This window comes from Kogia breviceps, chromosome 1 (genome assembly GCF_026419965.1).
Source record: "Kogia breviceps isolate mKogBre1 chromosome 1, mKogBre1 haplotype 1, whole genome shotgun sequence".
Taxonomy (NCBI): domain Eukaryota; kingdom Metazoa; phylum Chordata; class Mammalia; order Artiodactyla; family Physeteridae; genus Kogia; species Kogia breviceps.
In genome coordinates this window covers 127,494,297-127,515,354 of record NC_081310.1, presented here as the reverse complement: position 1 = coordinate 127,515,354, position 21,058 = coordinate 127,494,297, and the positions used below count along the sequence as shown (strand labels likewise).

General features: G+C 40.3%; 1 protein-coding gene across 1 annotated transcript in view; it reads left to right on the top strand.

Annotated features, from left to right (window-relative positions):
- The first annotated feature begins 7,492 nt into the window (after positions 1-7,492).
- Positions 7,493-21,058, top strand: part of DNAI3 (dynein axonemal intermediate chain 3) — a 79,243-nt gene continuing 65,677 nt past the window's right edge. The window contains exons 1-4 of the mRNA XM_059075512.1: positions 7,493-7,556; positions 7,959-7,997; positions 18,459-18,640; positions 19,235-19,339. Of these exons, the coding sequence (XP_058931495.1) occupies positions 7,493-7,556; positions 7,959-7,997; positions 18,459-18,640; positions 19,235-19,339 (390 nt within the window). The remainder of the gene's footprint in view (positions 7,557-7,958; positions 7,998-18,458; positions 18,641-19,234; positions 19,340-21,058) is intronic.

Sequence of the window (21,058 nt, the reverse complement as noted above, 5' to 3'; positions counted from 1 at the left end):
AGCTAATTTGCAAAGAAAATAGATGGTTTTAATATCAACAATATTTAAATGGAATGCTTAAGTATTTGTAAGTATTATCTTTCATAAATTCTGTTTTGAAATTCAATCAGCTATGGTGGCTTTGAAAACCAATTGTAGTACAATCCCCTGTGGTAGGCATAACCTTTATTTGAAGAATAGATGGGGCTTCCCTGGTGGCACAGTGGCTGAGAGTCCGCCTGCCGATGCAGGGGACGTGGGTTCGTGCCCCGGTCCGGGAGGATGCCACATGCCGCAGAGCGGCTGGGCCCGTGAGCCATAGCCGCTGAGCCTGCACGTCTGGAGCCTGTGCTCTGCAACGGGAGAGGCCACAACAGTGAGAGGCCCGCGTACCACAAAAAAAAAAAAAAAAAAAAGAATAAATGAAGTTTCTCTTCTGCTACTGTTAATCATAATGAATTTACTTCAGTTTGGAAAAGGAAAAATGAGCATTTCAGAGTAATCTTAGTAAAGTGATATCTGTATTAAAAACAATTTATTTTTGGCTGTGCCACACAACTTGTGAGATCTTAGTTACCCGACCAGGGATAGAACCCGGGCCCTCCGCAGTGAAAGCACAGAGTCCTAAAGACTGGACTACCAGGGAATTCCCTGAAAATCTTTCATGACCTTTTAGCAGTCAATTTAATGGGAAAATTTTGGAAAATATAATATAGCACATTCACTGCATGAAGTATGCCATTAGTTTTATGAAAAAATTTTAGTAAGACCTGCTGTAATTTCAAATCTTTTATTTGGGATTTGCTTTTAAAAGGAAAATCTGCACAAAAAAATAAACCTTGAATAGTTAAGGTGTGTTTATTGAAATTAATGCAGGACTACATTATTCATTTGATTTTGATATTTGTAATTAAAAGTGATTTATTTTCTAGACACAATGTTGGCAGGGCTTTTATTATGTGCAGTTACTGAAATAAACTATAAAATTTGCCTGAAACACAAATACACTATAAGGTAGGTACTCCCAAGCTAGCCATTTTCTTTTAGTTTAGACTGTTTTTCCCAGGCTGACCTCAGCTAATGAATTTTTCCATCTGCCTAGCAACTTAGATATTCTGCTTTTCAATTAGGAAGGATTAGGATCGGATCTTCCCTTTTCCTTGGTCACTAGTCAATATATTAGACACGGGAGTTAATATTTGTGAAAGTAATAAATGAACTGTTTTGGTAAGGCAGCACACATTTAATGTTTGTTCCAATTTTGTCACCTGATATACTGCTGGAAAATTAACTTTGTTTTCCCCCAAAATTGGAAATAACCAAATTACCCACATCATTTAATAGCAACATTTGAAAAGAACTGGGCACATGTGATTATTTTGACTATTTCTTGGGATGATTTTGTTAAACTGATACCTATATATTCAAGCAGCACCTGGTAATCCCTGAACCTGTGAATATTTTACTACACATGGCAAAGAAGAGTTAAGGTTGCAATGACATTAAAATTGCTAATTAGCTGACCTTAAAATAGAGGTTATCCTTTATTATTGAGGTGAGTCCAAGGTAATCACAAGTGTTCTTAAAAGTGGAGGAGGGTGGAAGAAGTGAAGATCTGAGTACCCTATGTGAGAAGGACTTAACCCACCATTGCTGGCTTTGAAGATGTAGGAAGAGGACCTATAAGCTGAGAAATGCTGGGGGCCTCCAGAAGTAGGAAAAGGCAAGGAAGCAAGGCAAGATTCTCCCTTAAAGCCTCTAAAAAGAATGGAATGCAGCCTTGTTGACACATTGATTTGATTTGATTTATTTTTTAATTTATTTATCTTTATTTTTGGCTGTGTTGTGTCTTCATTGCTGCATGCAGGCTTTCTCTAGTTGCAGCGAGCGAGGTCTACTCTTCATTGCAGTGCTCGGGCTTCTCATTGTGGTGGCTTCTCTTGTTGTGGAGCATGGGCTGTAGGCACGCAGGCTTCAGTAGCTGTGGCTGGCGGGCTCTAGAGTGCAGGCTCAGTAGTTGTGGCACATGGGCTCAGTAGTTGTGGCTTGCGGGCTCTAGAGTGCAGGCTCAGTAGTTGTGGCGCACGGGCTTACTTGCTCTGTGGCATGTGGGAGCTTCCCAGTCCAGGGCTCGAACCCATGTCCCCTGCATTGGCAGGCTGATTCTTAACCACTGCACCATCTGGGAAGCCCTGACATGTTGATTTTAGCCCACTGAGATCCATGCCAGACTTTGGAACTACAGAACTATAAGATAATAAATTTGTGTTGTTTTAAGACACTAGGTTTGTGATAATTTGTTACAGCAGCAATAGAAAACTAATAAAGCATGCATACAGGTTATTCCACAGGCCATTAGGCAAAAGCCTTTTGTTCAGACTGGAAATTCACAAACTAAGAGTGGAAGGGGAGAAGGGAGGACCAGGGAATCATTAAGTTAACAATTTTTCTCAGTATATATTGATACATTTGTCAGGTACAGAGGTTACAATAATAGGAAAGAAAACACAACCCCCATCCTTCCAGAGTTTATAGTCCAGTTTATGTTCTAATTTAACATGCCCCAAATTGAACTCCTGATCTTCCCTTTCAAATCTGTTCTTCCCAGGGGATCCCCATCTCAATAAACAGCAACCCCATACTTTCATTTCCTTAAGCAAAGCTCACTGAAGTCATCCTTGATCTCTTTCTTTCTCTCAGACCCTACATCCATGTCATCAGCAAATCCTGTTGGCTCTACTTACAAAATATAACCTGAATCCAATCACTTTTTCCATCCCACTCTCACCTCCCTTATCTAAACTGCCATCATCTCTCTCTTGGATTATTGACTTGTCTCCTTTTTTTTTTTTTTCGGTACGCGGGCCTCTCACTGTTGTGGCTTCTCCCATTGCGGAGCACAGGCTCCAGACGCGCAGGCTCAGCGGCCATGGCTCACGAGCCCAGCCGCTCCACCTCATCTGGGATCCTCCCGGACCGGAGCACGAACCCGTGTCCCTGCATCGGCAGGCGGATTCTCAATCACTGCGCCACCAGGGAAGCCCTGACTTGTCTCTTAATTGGATTTTCTGCTTCAGCTCTTTCCTTGCTACAGTCTTCGAGACACACAGCAGCCATAGTGATCCTTAAAATGTGAGTCAGATCAAGTAAAGTAACTCCCCAGCTCAAAACCATCCAAAGCTCCCCACCTCGTTCAGAGTAAAACCCAAAGTCCTTATCCAGGACCTAGCTCCCTTGTGGTATATTATATAATTGCCCTTATTACCTACCTTCCTTTTAAGAGGATCACACATTCCGACCTATTCCTATGCAAGTATACATTCTTCTCCCATTATCAGGATTGGCTGTGTGAGTTGCTTGAGCCAATGGAATGTGAGCAGAAAAAAGGATGGTGTGCCAGTGTCAAGGAGAAGATTCAGAAAGCATCACGTGGTTCGATTAGTTCTCACTTTTTCTTCTGCCATGAAAGTATTGTGTGTCAGATAGGCATTGCTCCTTCAGCCTGTGTCCCAGAATAAGACTTGAAGCAGCAACTCACCCACAGCCATAATGCAGAACATGGGAAGAAATAAATGTTTGCTGTTGCATGTTACTGAGAGTTAAAGGGCATTTGTTACTACAGCAAAGCTGACTGCAGTTAGTCCCCTACATGTGAACCTTCAGGTTGCAAACTTTCAAAGATGCAAACATTGGGCTTCCCTGGTGGCGCAGTGGTTGAGAGTCCACCTGCCGATGCAGGGGACACGGGTTCGTGCCCTGGTCCAGGAAGATCCTGCCTGCCACAGAGCCGCTGGGCCCGTGAGCCATGGCCGCTGAGCCTGCGCGTCCGGAACCTGTGCTCCGCAACGGGAGAGGCCACAACAGTGAGAGGTCTGCATACCGCAAAAAAAAAAACAAAATAAAAACCAAAGATGTGAACATACCCCTGTATGCCAACTGTTTTACTTTACTACTGTACTTTTCAAGGTACTGTACTGTAAGATTAAAATTTTTTTTTATTTTTTGTGTTTGTTTTTTATGTATTATTTGTGTGGAAAAGTATTATAAACCTATTACAGTACAGTACTATATAGCCGATTCTGTTAGTTGGGTACCTAAGCTAACTCTGTTGGACTTACGAACAAAATTGGACTTAAGAATGCGTTCTCGGGCTTCCCTGGTGGCGCAGTGGTTGAGAGTCCGCCTGCCGATGCAGGGGACACGGGTTCGTGCCCCGGTCCGGGAAGATCCCACATGCCGCGGAGCGGCTGGGCCCGTGGGCCATGGCCGCTGAGCCTGTGCGTCCAGAGCCTGTGCTCCGCAAAGGGAGAGGCCACAACAGTGAGAGGCCCGCGTACAGCAAAAAAAACCCAAAAAACAAACAAACAAACAACAACAAAAAAGAATGTGTTCTTGGGACAGAACTCGTTCGTAGGTAGGGGATTTACTGTAATATATACCCCTTTTACCTTTCTGATCAACTTCACCTCCTACTCTTCCCCTCAATCACTCCACTCCAGCCATCTCATGTTTTCTTAAAAGTACCAAGCATACTCTTGCCCCAGAACCTTTACCATTCCCTCTGCCTGGAAGTACCCCTTTTTCCCCTAGATATCTGTATTTCTGGCTCTCTCCCTTCTCTTAGGTCTTTGCTCCAACGTTACTTAAGTGAGGTCTTCCCTGATTGTGACCTCCCCACTCCTACACTCCCTCTCCCTTTCCTACTTGATTTTTCTCCTTAATAGTTATCACCATCTGAAGTACCAATTATTTTGCTTCTTTCTTTGCTCTCTCCCCAGTAGGACATAAGCTCTGTCAGGGCAGAGGTTTTACCTATTTTTTCACAGCTGTATTCCTAAAACCTAGGCAATCATCTGGCACATTATTGTCACTCAATAAATATTTGTGGAATAAATAGTGGTGGTGGGGTGACTGTGTGTGTGTGTGTGTGTGTGTGCGCACACGCACACACACATGTAGAGTGGGTTTGGGTGACCTTCACAGTGTTTTTAAGTCAAATACAGCTGAAATAGAGTATGGAGATGGGTACATTGATAAAGAACCTTCTGAGAAAACGGATTAGGTTCAAGGTTTGAAATTACACTAAGTCTGGGAAGTGAAACACAGTAAACATTTATCACTGAAATCCAAGGGATAGTCTCATACAAAGGTTAAGAGCATGGACACTGGAGCCAGACTGCTTGGGATCACACTCTGACTCCACCATCGGTAGTTTACACATCCCCTCAGGCAAATTACCTGACCTCATGGGGCCTCTGTTTTCACATCATAAAATGAGCATTAATATCATAGTATTAATAAAATGCCTATCTAAAAGAGTGGTTAAAATTAAATAAAGAATGCAGGTAAAGTAGTTAGAGCTGTGTCAGGCACACAGAAGTATTCAATAAACATGAGAATATTATTACTAAAATCATTATTACCATATGAAAAAATACATGTGAAAAATCTGAAGGGAAAAGTGTATAAACACACAGACACACACATCCACACTTTAGTCAAGATTTAGTTATCAAGGGACTAGGTATAAAGCAATATGTGTGATATTTTGACTGTGGGCTATGAAATTATATTCCACCTGGGGTGGGCTTATTAAAATGGGGCAAACCAGTCTCAAATGACTGAGTTGATGATGATGTAACTTTTTCTCATTAATTCCTAACCCCCTACCCTGTGAGGTAGGTTTTATTATTATTCCCATTAGATAGATGAATACACTGAGGCTTAGAAGGTAAATAATTTCCCTAGGGTCACTAAGCTGGTAAAAAGTAGAGTCTGTTTTTAGCTCATGCAGCTCAATATCAAAAAAACAACCCAGTCAAGAAATGGGCAGAAGACCTAAATAAACACTTCTCCAAAGACTACATACAGATGGCCAAGAGACATGAAAAGATGCTCAGCATCACTAATGATTAGAGAAATGCAAATCAAAACTACAATGAGATATCACCTCACACGGGTCAAAATGGCCAATATCAAAAAATCTACAAACAATAAATGTTGGAGAGGATGTGGAGAAAGGGAACCCTCTTGCACTGTGGTGGGAATTTAAATTGATACAGCCACTGTGGAGAACAGTACGGAGTTTCCTTAAAAAACTAAAACTGAACTACCATATGACCCAGCAATCCCACTTCTGGGCATATACCCTGAGAAAACCATAATTCAAAAAGACACATGTACCCCAATGTTCATTGCAGCACTATTTACAATAGCCAGGATGTGGAAACAACCTAAGTGTTCATCAACAGATGAATGGATAAAGAAGATGTGGTACATATATACAATGGAATATTACTCAGCCATGAAAAGGAATGAAATTAGGTCATTTGTAGAGATGTGGATGGACCTAGAGCCTGTTGTACATAGTGAAGTAAGTCAGAAAGAGAAAACATATATTAACACATATATGTGGAATCTAGAAAAATGATACAGATGAACCAATTTACAGAGCAGGAATGGAGATGCAGACATAGAAAATGAATGTGTGGACACAGAGGGGGAGTGGGAGTGGGATGAATTGAGACATTAGGATTGATATATATACACTACCATGTGTAAAATACATAGCTAGTGGGAACCTGCTGTATAGCACAGGGAGGTCAGCTTGGTGCTCTGTGGTGACCTAGATGGGTGGGTTGGGGGGTTGGGGGTGGGAAGGAGGTCCAAGAGGGAGGGGATATGGGGATATATGAATACATATAGTTGATTCACTTCATTGTACAGCAGAAACTAACACAACATTGTAAAACAACCATACTCCAATCCAAAAAAAAAGTATATTTTTTAAAAAGTGGAGTCTGTTTTTAAAACCCTGCTGGTCAGTCTCCTGAAATCACACTCCTAATCATTTAACAAGATGGGACACAGGTGATCATTGAGGAGATGACAAGGATTTAGTGTCACGGCAGTGATCTTGGCCATACTATGTCCTGTCAGAATTGATGAGTAATTTCATAGCAAACCTTTGGAGGTATTCTCTGACAGTACAAATTAGGACACAGTGGTTACATGTACATATGCTAGGACAAAAGTACTATTTAAATTATGGTATTTAAAAATTATGAATGTATGTGCACATTGTGAGTCTGTATCTGCCCATGGACTTCAAGCCTGTGTTTTTAGCTGGGGCACCTGCCAGGGAGCTGGGCACAGGGCAGTGCAAAAAAGCTCCCTGGAATGGAAACAGGAGCAGGAGGCAGGGGATCCAGTGTCCTCTCTTGTGGTTCCATGACAGGGCCTGTGGTGGAAACCTTGAAGTGTTGGCAGGTCACCTCCTTGTGCTTCAGTTGAATGGCTCTGCGGGAATGGCAAGATCTCATTAGGAAAATTGTTATTGCAATAAACCTGTGGTCACAGCACATCCATTCTGTGAAGATACATGTTGACTTAGCTGAGGGCAAAACTTAGAAAACATATTCTTATGCTTATTAAATGATAACGCTTACTATTTGAAACTGTAAACCAGAATTTACTAATGATATTCTCTCTTTATGCAGCCTAAGTTAGAGCCATGGCTCCAAAACGTCAAAAACAGAAGAGCTCAAAACGTGGCAAAACTAAAATAACGTTACCTGGTAGGACTGTTTTTTCATCAGTGGGATTTTTATGGATTTAGTATTCGTACATATATTAGGAGCCAAAACGATCATGGTTTTATGTCTCAAATAAATGTTTTTGCTGTCATAAAGTAAAACACAAGTGGAATTCAAAACACGGGGATTTATTATTATTTTTATTCATTTCATTACAATATCAAATGTCATATAATAAATGTCATAGCAAATATATCACTATGAGATAATTCTGTAAGAAAGACAATTATTCAGTTTCTATTTAATTATTCATAAAATAGCTTAAGTCTTCACGGTGTATTTGCCTTATGTTTTATGTTTTAAGCCTTGGTAGAAGATTGTAGTAAACTAAGATACATATTTGACTCAAAAATGTAAATTTGACATCATTTTATTATATTCTAGTTAGTGAAGAAGCAGAACCTGTGAATATGGAGAGCATGGGTAAGTGGAAATACAATTTAGAATTTACGTCCCCAATTCTACATTTTAATATGCAATAAGCAAGTGAGAATATTACAGATTGAAATGATTGATCAAAATGTGCATGGACTAAAGTTACATCATGTCATTTGGAATATAAAATAAAATTTTTAAAGAAAAAATAAAAAGTAAGAGTGGAAGAGAGAATTTCAAACTGAGAAACAGACTTGGACCAAGCAGTCCCTTAAAAGTCCAACGTTGTATGATTACTGACAGACCTTTTATAACTGTAAAGTGTGTTGTCTGCAAGTCATTACTTTTATTATAATAGTATTTTTCAAACTCTGATCATGGGCAATATTTATCTGTATGCTACAGTAGGGTTCCGCTATTTCAAGGAAAGAGGCTGATTTTTAAGCAGATAAACTAGAACTTAAACAACCAAAATAATACGGTTCCTACTTTTAGAGGCTAAATAATCTTATTCCAACAACTTTTATTTTTGTTGTTGTTGTTGAAACTTTTTCTCAGAGTTGCCTTAGATGATGCACTTCATGTTTAGGAACAGAGGGGAAACAGTGAGGGTGAGGAGGAGGAATCTCTAAAAGCCTTGCTGGTCATTGTAAAGATTTTGGCTTTTAAGATGGGGAGGTGTTGGTATTTAAGCAGAGAGGTAACATGATCTGACTTACGTGGGTTTTTTTTTTTTTTGACATCTTTATTGGAGTATAATTGCTTTACAATGGTGTGTTAGTTTCTGCTTTATAACAAAGTGAATCAGTTATACATATACATATATCCCCATATCTCTTCCCTCTTGTGTCTCCCTCCCTCCCCCCCTCCCTATCCCACACATCTAGGTGGTCACAAAGCACCAAGCTGATCTCCCTGTGCTATGAGGCTGCCTCCCACTAGCTATCTATCTTACGTTTGGTAGTGTATATATTGTCCATGCCACTCTCTCACTTTGTCCCAGCTTACCCTTCCCCCTCCCCGTATCCTCAAGTCCACTCTCTAGTAGGTCTGTGTCTTTATTCCCATCTTGCCCCTAGGTTCTTCATGACTTTTTTTTAAGATTCCATATATATGTGTTAGCATAAGGTATTTGTTTTTCTCTTTCTGACTTACTTCACTCTGTATGACATACTCTAGGTCCATCCACCTCACTAAAAATAACTCAATTTCATTTCTTTTTATGGCTGAGTAATATTCCGTTGTATATATGTGCCACATCTTTATCAATTCATCTGTTGATGGACACTTAGGTTGCTTCCATGTCCTGGCTATTGTAAATAGAGCTGCAATGAACATTGTGGTACATGACTCTTTTTCAATTATGGTTTTCTCAGGGTATATGCCCAGTAGTGGGATTGCTGGGTCATATGGTAGTTCTATTTTTAGTTTTTTAAGGGACGTCCATACTGTTCTCCATAGTGGCTGTATCAATTTACATTCCCACCAACAGTGCAAGAGTGTTCCCTTTTCTTCACACCCTGTACAGCATTTATTGTTTGTAGATTTTTTGATGATGGCCATTCTAACCAGTGTGAGATGATATCTCATTGTAGTTTTGATTTGCATTTCTCTAATGATTAATGAGGTTGAGCATTCTTTCATGTGTTTGTTGGCAATCTGTATATCTTCTTTGGAGAAACATTGATTTAGGTTTTCTTCCCATTTTTGGATTGGATTGTTTGTTTGCTTGATATTGAGCTGCATGAGCTGCCTGTAACTTTTGGAGATTAATCCTTTGTCAGTTGCTTCATTTGCAAATATTTTCTCCTATTCTGAGGGTTGTCTTTTCATCTTATTTATGGTTTCCTTTGCTGTGCAAAAGCTTTTAAGCTTCATTAGGTCCCATTTGTTTATTTTTGTTTTTATTTCCATTTCTCTAGGAGGTGGGTCAAAAAGGATTTTGCTGTGATTTATGTCATAGAGTGTTCTGCCTATGTTTTCCTCTAAGAGTTTGATAGTGTCTGACCTTACATTTAGGTCTTTAATCCATTTTGAGTTTATTTTTGTGTATGGTGTTAGGGAGTGTTCTAATTTCATTCTTTTACATGTAGCTGTTCAGTTTTCCCAGCACCACTTATTGAAGAGGCTGTCTTTTCTCCACTGTATATTCTTGCCTCCTTTATCAAAGATAAGGTGACCATATGTGCATGGTTTTATCTCTGGGCTTTCTATCTTGTTCCATTTATCTATATTTCTGGTTTTGTGCCAGTACCATATTGTCTTGATTACTGTAGCTTTGTAGTATAGTCCAAAGTCAAGGAACCTTATTCCTCCAGCTCCGTTTTTCTTTCTCAAGTTTGCTTTGGCTATTCAGGGTCCTTTGTGTTTCCATACAAACTGTAAAATTTTTTTGTTCTAGTTTTGTGAAAAATGCCAGTGGTAGTTTGATAGGGATTGTATTGAATCTTTAGATTGTTTTGGGTAGGACACTACATAATGATCAAGGCATCAATCTGAGAAAAAGATATAACAATTGTAAATATTTATGCACTCAACATAGGAGCACCTCAATACATAAGGCAAATACTAACAGCCATAAGAGGGGAAATCAATAGTAACACAATCATAGTAGGGGACTTTAACACCCCACTTTCACCAATGGACAGATCATCCAAAATGAAAATAAATAAGGAATCTCAAGCTTTAAATGATACATTAAACAAGATGGACTTAATTGATATTTATAGGACATTCCACCCCAAAACAACTGACTTACGTTTTTAAAGGGCCACCCTGGCTACTCTTTTGGGAATTGCAGGGGCAAAGACAGAGGCAGAGACTAGTTAGGAAGCTATTGCAACAATCTAGGAAAGAGATGATGGTGGCCAGGCCAAGGGAGCAAAGGGGTTGCAGGTGTGGAGTGTGAAGGCAGAGAGGTGGTGGGAGGATCTTAGCTAACAGTAAATGGCATTGGAGCTGGGTGTGCTGCCCAACAAATGTTTAATGAATTAACGAATGCACCACCCAGAAACTTGGGAGTTATCTTTGACCCCTTTCTCCCCATCAACACCTCCTCATTCGCATCTAAACCATACCAAGTCCTGTCAATTCCACATCTAAAACATATCTCAAACCCATTCAATTCACATAATCTCCACATCTGCAACCTTAGCCTCCACATCCCTCACTTAGATTAGATCTTTAACCCCTAACGGGTATCCCTGCTTCCACTCAGCCTCCTTCAATTCATTCTGCACATAGAAACCCTTCTGACTTGGCTCTTTCCTGCTTAAACTCTCCCATGGCTTTTCTTTGTCCTTATCGTGGTCCTGGCTCTACCTTCCTCTCTGACCTTGTCTCTCTATCCTTCACCTCCATCTACAGCTCATCAGCCTTACTTAGCACAAAACATACTGAATTTGTTCCTGCCTCAGGACCTTTGCTCTTGCTGTTCCCAATGCCTGGATAAGCCTTCCATGCACCTACCTCTTTCTCATCATTCAGATCCAGACTCCAATCTAATCTCTGCAAGAGGGCTTCCTTGAAGGCCTCTCTTTCACCTAGTACCCTATTTTATTGCCTTCATAGCCATTATAATTCTGAAGTTAAAGTAGAGTCAATTCTCATTATTCATGGAATTTCTAAACAGTTGCTGCAAATGCTGAATTAGCAGATACTGAACCATTGCTCCTAGGGAAAATACAGGATTAGGTTACTCCAAGCCTCTGGTCACAACATTTCATTAACCAATTAATACATAACCTTTTTTTATGTGTGTTTCTCTTTAAAGATGACTTATTTAATATATATTGCTGATTCATTAACATTGAACTCACAGCCAACAGCACTATAATTCATGCCTGACTGATGCTTATCCAATACACATGTTTTCTTCTAAAACATATCACAGACTCTTGAACTTAGGAACACTAGACAGCACTTTAGCAGTAAGCTTGGGGACCATTTTAAGTAGGCAAATCACCAATACAAAGCACAAAAATGTGAAAAATGTGGTACTACATAGACAGTGGAAGAACACTGTTTGCAGTATGAGAACACATGGAAGATGGTAGAGCATCATCTTGTTTGACCTTACCTGGCAATTTACACATCAGGCAATTCACGTTTTTTGTCACTTTAAGCATGCCCACTAATGAAAGTGAAAGTGCCACAACTATTGATCTTGGGATTACAAATACATTTTAGCAAGTGAATTTGCAAATATAAAATTTATGAATGAGGATGGAGCCGATTTATTTGTTTACGCATTTATAACACGTACCTGTTTACATACATACCCATGCTGGCCCTCCCTTGTGTGCCCGCTCTCTCTCTCTCTCTCTTTTTTTCACACACACAAGCTTCAGGGGAACAGAAACTCTTGTTCACCCCTCTACCCCAATGCCTATCTTGATACAGAATAAGCACTCAATAAATATTTGTTGATTGATTGACTGAATAAATGAATGAATGGCTTTCCCTGTTCTTCCTGTTTAGACAGACCACCAGCACTACCACCCTCCTTAGTTCTATGTTCTATCTCTCACCCTGTTTTCTCCTAGATAGCACTTGTCACCATTTGTCCTTATGTATTTCTGAGTGGATTTATCTATTTAATGTCTGTCTCCCCCTCTAGATTGTATACCCTGGCACTAGCACCATGCTTTTCACATAGTAGCTGCGTAGTAAATATTTCCTGACTAAATAATTAACTGGTAAGCAAATCCATGGACCTGAGAATGGGGCATGGTGGAGAGGTTTCAGCTGAAAGTAAATGGACTGAAAAATAGATATGAGTGTGTTTCTTTAAGGAGAAAAAAAAAGAAAAAGAAATCTCAGCACTTTGTAGTGAGACTTGAGGGTAGGTTTTGACTTAGCATCCCCTTATTTTACAGCCTCTCTCTCTACCCCCAGACTCCCTTCAGGCAACACCAGGATCCTCTGACTTCCTTGCTGTGGGGTCTGACATTGTCAGCTGTCACTCAGGACTTGTGGCTGTCATGCTGCAGGGGACTAGGTTTCCCTTTCCTACCAAAGAACCAAGGGAGCAATAGACTAGCTAAAAACTGTTTCCTAATTAAGGCAACGTCTGGAGGTTTCTAGAGAAGAGGTATGATTTTTACATGTAGTTAACATTTATGGAGCAACAGCTTTGTGCCAGGCATACTCCTCTCATCCCTTTAGCTCTAGGAAGTAACATTGCTGTGGCCATTACAAGATGGAGGTGCTGTGACTCCTAAAAGTTAAATAATTTACCCAAATTATAAGTCACACTTTAAAACAGGTTAGAGTATCTGTGGTGTATTAATGGTCTAGTGCTGCTATAACAAATTACCACAAATTTATTATCATACAATTTTAGAAATCAGGAGTCTGAAATTACTTTCACTGGGGTAAAGTCAAGGTGTTGGCAGTGCTGGTTCCTTCTGGAAGCTCTGAAGGGATAGTCTGGTTTTTTACCTTTTTCACCTAATGGCTCCCTGTGTTCATTGACTCTTGGCCCCTTCCTCTGTCTTCAAAGCCAGCAGCATAGCATCTTTTAATCTTTCTCTGGCGTAGACCTCTGCCTCCCTGTCACATGTCCTTCCTTGGCATTGACCCTCCTGCCTTCCTCTTATAAGGATGCTTGTGATTACATTGGACCCACCTCAGGAGCCCAGTAATCTTCCCATCTCAAGATCCTGAACTCAATCACACCTGCAAGTCCCTTTTGGCATGTAAGGCAACATATTCACAGGTTTCAGAAATTAGGACATGGATATCTTTGGGGGGACATTATCCTGTTTACCACAAGTGATTAATAGCACAGTTTTGGGAATTAAACAGATGTGGTTTGAATCATAATTCTGCCACTTAATGACTGTGTGGCCACAAACAACTTCACCTCTCTGGGCCTCTGCTTCCTCATCTGAAGAATGAGGTAGTGATACCTACCTCATGAGCTTGTTGCAGAAGTTAAATTAGGTAGTACATGCACATTTCCTTACAGAGGGCTGTCTCAAAGAAGGTTTGCATTTTACTGTTGTTAATATAAAAACAAAATACTATAAAGATAGAGAAATAGGAAGTTCCCTGGCGGTCCAGTGGTTAGGACTCCGCACTTTCACTGCCAAGGTCCTGGGTTCATTCCCTGGTCAGGGAACTAAGATCCCACAAGCTGCACAGCGCAGCCAAAAAAAAAGATAGAGAAATAGATCAGTGAATGAGAATAAGGAGTCCAAAGCTATATTCACATATATATGGTCTGTTGATTTTCAACAAAAGTAAGTACAAAGTCAGTTCAGTGGAGAAGAGATAGTCTTTTCAACAAATGATGCTGGAACAGTTGGATATTTACATGCCAAAAAGTGAACCTCAATCGCACATCATATACGAATATTATCTCAAAATGGGTCATAGACCTAAATATAAAACAAAATATTATAAAACTTCTAGAAGAAAACATAGGAGAAAAATCTTTTTGACCTCGGATTGGCAAAGGTTTCCGAGATACAACACTCCAAACTGTAACTCTTAAGAAATCTTTGCCTAATTGATTTTTCTTTTATGAAATACAAGTCAGAAATATAAAGGAATGAGCTACTGCTACGTGCAGCAACATGAGTGAATCTCAAAATAATTGTGCTGAGCAAAAAAGACAAACAAACAAAAAGTACATGTTGTGCAATTTTTAAGGAAATGTGCATGGACTACCTAATTTAACTTCTGCAACAAGCTCATGAGGTAGGTATCACTACCTCATTCCTCAGATGAGGAAGCAGATGCCCAGAGAGGTGAGTTTTATAACTATTCCATAAAAAACAAACTACTAATCTATAGTAATAGAAAGCAGAGCAGTGGTTGCCTGGGAGTGAGGAGGGGTGCTGGGAGAAGGGGCAGGAGGAAAATTTGGGGATTATAGATGTGTTCTTTATCTCCATTGTGATGATGGTTTCATGAGTAAATGCATATGTTTATCAAATTGTACACTTTAAATATATACAGTTTATGATTTATCAATTATATCTCAATAAAACTGTGTTTTTTTAAGTAAACAACAACCAAAATGCTAAAAAAAAGATATGGATGAAATGCATGGGGCTTATTTACTTACATACTGTGTTTCAACATGCAGGACAACTGATGTGTGACCTATGATTTATATTGCACTGGCCTCTTCCTTGTGCACACAGCAAGATTCTGAGCTAGTTAGTTGTGTGGAGCTTGAGTCTGTCTTTGGCTCCTGCTCTACCAGGCCACTAGGTGAATAACTGCCATTCACTGCATCCTATACAGTGTATCTCTCTTACCTCCCTGACTGTCTGTGAAGGAGGAGGACCATCTCCTGTGCTCTGCTGTGTTCACACTTTTGAGAGAAAGTATGGCCTGCTAGTTACAGTGCAGGGACCTTGGTTTGGATCCTAGCTCCCCTATTTCTAACTCCCAGCCCCCAACCTTGGATACCTTACTTGGACTCTGTGGGCCTCAGTTTTCTCAGATAAAAAATGGAGACAGTTATAGGAGCAGCCTCTGAATGTTGTTATGAAGAGTAAATGAATTAATAATCCATGTAATGTGCTTAGAATAGTGTCTGGCAGTAGGTGCTTCACAGAAGCTACTATAATTAACATGCTGTTATTTACTCACATGGTTATTCACTCACTGCACTGGCCTGGCCCCCTATCCAGTAGGTCTTGCCCTCATGGCAGGCACTCCTGACCTCTGTAAGCTTCAGGAGGCCCTGCAGCCCTTCTCCTCTGCTCCAACATCTTTCTCACCCTCCTGGACCACTCTGCTGGAGGCACAGCTGAGCCCAGAGCCCATCTCATCGCTAATCACCAGAATCTCATTGTTATATACCTACAGTGCTATCTTCAGTGCAGGCCTCAAAGCCTAAATAACAACAATTCTTACACTGAATTTAGCCAGAGACCCTTGCGGTGGCCAGTAGCGTCAGGCCTTGCTCTGTTTAGTTTGGCCATTGTTCAGGTAGGGCACGGAGGTACTAGACTCTAGGAGTTCTGTGTAGTCTATTGGCTACTAGTTGCCTGCAGTTATTACTGATTCCCGACCCCAGCCAGAAACAGGCTACTACTGCTGCTAACTTCTAGATAAAGGAATGTTAGATCCTCTATTAAAGTTGCCTTGAAAAAGCCCAATTAGTATAAAAGGATTTTTTTTATAACAAATACCCAGCCAGTAGGATTTGAAGTATGTTTAGCGGCAGCAGGTGACATAGAACACAATCTTTGTCAGTGTCCTTCCAGTTTCTTGGAGGGTAGGAAGCTTTCTGGTCTTTGTGAGCACCTCTGTTTATGAAGGGCGGCCACCTCCTTTTCGGCCCTAGCTCAGCGTGGGTCTCATAGTTCCACCTAGTGGTTTTCCAAGACAAAACTCCAAGGGCTCTTATGCATCGGACACTCTACGAATTACGGCTGGCAGTATAATTTTAAAGGATAACTTGCATGTGAATCAAGTCAACAGCTGTTTTGGGGCAGACCCCGAGGCTGTGGCTGCCCTGCGTCACCTCCGCCTCACCACCAACCAGGATCTGGGCCCTGAGGTCCCCCCCAAGGGGGTGCTGGGGGCCCTGCTGTGCGTGAAGCTCTGGAGACCCCCGCATCCCAGGCGCCAGCACACTGCTTCCTGTCATAAGCACCCCCGGGATCCTGCGTGCCCTCTGGCCCTGGACCATCCTGTCCCTGACACCCGGACAGCTCCTGCAGTTACGTCGAGAGCGGCTCATCCCGCCAGACACAGTTGCTGCTCTCTAACCCCAAGATCCCCACCCCTAACCCCACAATAAATATGATCTGAAGCAAACAAACAAACAACAACAAAAAAAAAATACAGTTGCCTTTGAGCATGCTCTACATGCAGGTGTTGGGGTTAGTAGTTTAAGGGGAGATAAAAATGGGCAATCTGTCCCTAATTTATGAACCACTTGTATTCCAAATGTTTGTTTATTATGCCAACTGATTACAATTTGGAATATATTTCCATACATAATCAATGTTATGCATAGAGTCACTAATAATCACCTGAATAATCGTATCCTAGAGCTTCCGGGGCGAGGGGTCAATGTTTCTGTGGGAAAATAAGCTGAAAATTCCTACCTGAGAGGCTGCATGCACTTTTCCCCTCGATGACGCACCTGTTGAGCAGTGGGAGGGAGGATGTTAGGACCTCCAGGTGTGGGGGGCCTGGAGAGGATGGGAGGGGGTTCTGGGGCCCCCGGAGCATAGAGTTGGGGGAGGGAGTTCTGGGGATAAATGCAGAACTGAACCTGGGGTGGTAGAAGCTGCTGGTAATAAAAAGGATAGGAAAATGAGAAGTAGGATTGAGAGAGAAGATTGAGGCAAAACGATACCTTGTCTTCTTCCATCTGCTGTCGCAGGGCTTGCTGCTGCCCAGGACTGACCTGGGGTGGGGTGCAAAGGGACAGGAAGAACAGGAAGGGAAGCCTGTTGAACCTCCCCTCCCTCCTCTTTTGAGGGCAATTCTGGGACTGGGGAACCAGAGGAGGGAAGAGGGAAGGTTCCTCCCCAGTTCCAGGTTTACTAATACAACCTAATTGGAAAGTCAGTAGCTTTAAAGTGTGAAGAACTAGGGCATCCCTGGTGGCGCAGTGATTAAGAATCCGCCTGGCAATGCCGGGGACACGGTGTTCGAGCCCTGGTCCAGAATGATCCCACATGCTGCGGAGCAACCACAACTACTGAAGCCCTCTCGCCCTAGAGGCCGGGCTCCTCAGCAAGAGAAGCCACCTCAATGAGAAGCCCGTGCACCGCAACGAAGAGTAGCCCCCGCTCGGCGCATCTAGAGAAAGCCCTCCGCAACTAGAGAAAGCCCGTGCGCAGCAGTGAGGACCCAATGCAGGCAAAACTAAATAAATCAATGAAATAAATTTTTTTTTTTAAAGTGTGAAGAACTGAATAACAAGTTTGACTGAAAAAGAGCCCTAGGGAGAAGAGGTACCTATCTAGGGTCAAGGGAAGGTTTCTTTAAAATGGGAGACCACTGAGCAACTCAGCATGCTGAGGGCAAACAGCACAGAGGTAGGAAAGGTTGATAGGAGAGGAAGAGTTGATGGGCTGAGAAGAGGGGAGAGGGGCAGGCAGGTCTTCGAACTGGAGGGAAAGGCAGAAAGGTTATTCTATAATAACCTCCCATTGAGGTTATTATAGAATACTGAGTACAGTTCCCTATGCTATACAGTAGGTCCTTGTTGGTTATCTATTTTAAGTATAGTAGTGTGTATATGTCAGTTCCAAAGTCCCAGTTTATCCCTCCCTGCTGCCACATTTCCCCTTTTGTAACCATAAGTTTATTTTCTAAGTCTGTGAGTCTGTTTCTGTTTTGTAAATAAGTTCATTTGTTGACATTTTTTATAATGGATAAACTTACTTTAAAAATATGAACAATGATTTTAAAGTCTTTAAAAATTTTAACCAAGGCAATTATTTAAAGCAAACAATTGCATGTTTCCTAGTGTTAATATTTTAAATGGTTATATTTAATGTCCAAATTCCACTTTGCCTTTCCCAGGTCATCCAGAAATTTATCCTTTGGTGTTAACTAACAAGACCCAGGAGATATTTAACTGCAGAATAGATGAAGATGTCACAGATGAACAACCTTATAAATTTATCAAAAAAGAAGATATTTTTGCAGACTTTGAAAACAGAGCTGCAGTATCTGATTTCTACCCAGTCAAAAAAATTATTCAGGTAAGTACAGTATCCCTCTTTATTTTTCAGTCCTACCTCAAGAGGTTCCTGATACATAATCACAAAAGTTGGAGAGATTTCTGAGTTCAAATCTGGCATTTCCCATTACTTTGGGCAAATGCTAGCTTGCCCATGCCTCCTTGGGAATCCTTCCTGATGACCCTTTGTGAAAAGCAAACTCCTATCTGTGACATTTTGTCTTATTCCACACTCAGAAAAGCTCATCCTTGCCCAATTTTAAGTAGAAAGGGAACCTACCCTTATTTTCCCATACTGCTTTAATTGTTTAATTCATAATTTTAGTCCTGATTTGTCTGCAAACATGCTACAGAGCACAATACCAAATAAAAGAATGCTTCCTTTTTTTCCTGTTAGAAATAAAATTGCATGGTAAGTTTCCCTGGACGCATTGTGTTTTAAGAGTTTTTGTAAGTTAATAAAATAACTTTGCAATTTGGGGTTATTAACCATAGGTTAGCACTATGGTTATCTTCTATGATTGATTGATTAAAGAAATATTAATTTTGTGTCAATATCTGAATAAACTGAATGACTACTCAACATTAACCTTCTTTTTTGATTGTATTTTTATAGGAATATCCTGGAGATGAGCTTCTTCTTGTTTACGACAAAGACTTCAAATATGGACTTAACTTTTATCTTATTGGAACTGAAGAGGGCAAGGAAAACTATTTAAATGTAAGCACACCCTAAGCAACCTGTTGATTGTCAGAAGGAAGCAGTACCTCTGGGGGAACCCCAGACTTGGTCATGATTATTCTTGTTCAGCTCTGATTCCCTGGGGCCAAGAGTAGGTGGGCTAAGGGTGAGCTAACTAGACATCTCAGGGTAGCAGATACTCTACTTATTTGCCGTTCATTTACCCAGTGGAAAATGAAACAACAAATCTGGAGTACCACTGCTCTCGGCCATTCCTTGGCCCATATTCCTGCTTCTCCTCTTGCCATCACCATGACTTTGGGTAAGCTACTGAACCTCTCATCTGCAAAATGGTGGCACCAATAGGGCTGTTGTGAAGATTAAATGGGCCGATGCAGGTAAAGCCCTTTGTATAGTGCCTGGCACAAAGCTAAGTGCTCCATAAATTTTTGCTATGATTATTTAAAAGCAAAAGTTTTAAAGGACAACTTGGTCAGTGGGCAATTGAGGGGAACAGGGTGTCAAAGATAAGCAGAAAATAAAAGAATGGTAGTTTCCAAGGAAAGGAAGTCAGTTCACCTTCGGGGTGTTGCGTTCAAAGTGGTCATGAAAGGCAACAGGTTTCTGACACTGGCCTTCCGGTCTGGCATCCTCATGGGGAGGTTTGGTCAAACTGAGAGAGACAGAGGGGTTTGTGTGGTTGTCCAATGAACAAGAAAAATAAAGGAAAGCCATAGAATTTTAAAATATCGAACACTTTTTACATTTGAAATAATTTCTCAGTTAGCCTTAACATTTTCAGTTTTATTTTTATGATTGCTTTTTTCTGTGTTTTAATTTTTTTATTATGGTGAAATACTTCAAGTGTATAGAAATGCACAGATGATGAAACAAATATCTATACAGTCACCACTCAGAATTAACAAATGTTAATATTTTATCATATTTACTTCAAATTCTTTTGAAAGGAAATAAAATATAAGAGATAATGTTTCATTGCCTCTTATATCCTCCTTAATTCAATTTTTCTAACTTCTCTCTATAAGGAACTATTATTCTAAGGTTGTTATATAGTCTTCTGTCCATGGTTTCATACTGTTACTATGCATGTATGCTCCACAAATAATACATTTTATTGTTTTATTCATTTAAAATTTACATAAAATTATATTCTACAACTTATTTTGCAACTTTTGTTTTTCACCAAATTGTAAAATTCTAGGATCTATTCATGTTGACACATTTAGAATCATATACATGTAGATTGAGTTTGTTCATTGCAACTGTTTTATGAGATTTTATCTTCTGACTATACCACAATGTATCAACCCTTTTCCCTATTGATATTCATTTGGTTGCCCATTTTTTCACTATTATGAATAAAGTAGCAGTGAATATCTATATATCTATATCTGTATCTGTATCTATATCTTTGTCTGTATATCTTCTTGTGGACATCTTGGTTTAAAAAAACATTTGCTCTTTATAATTTAATGGATATCATATTTATTCATACATATAATCCTCTCATCAGAAAAACATTTCATTAAATCAGAGAAAATTAGTTTTATATTTTATCAAGTTTTAGCATTCCATATTCTTAAAGGCATACAGTAAATGCTTTTTTCTTATCACACATCTTTTCCTTTTTTTCCTCTCCCCTCTTGATTCTTTCATCTTCTTTCTATATCCTTGATCTCTTTCTTTTTTTTCATTCTTCCTATTTTTATTTTGCATAGTTTCCTCAGACTTCAAAAG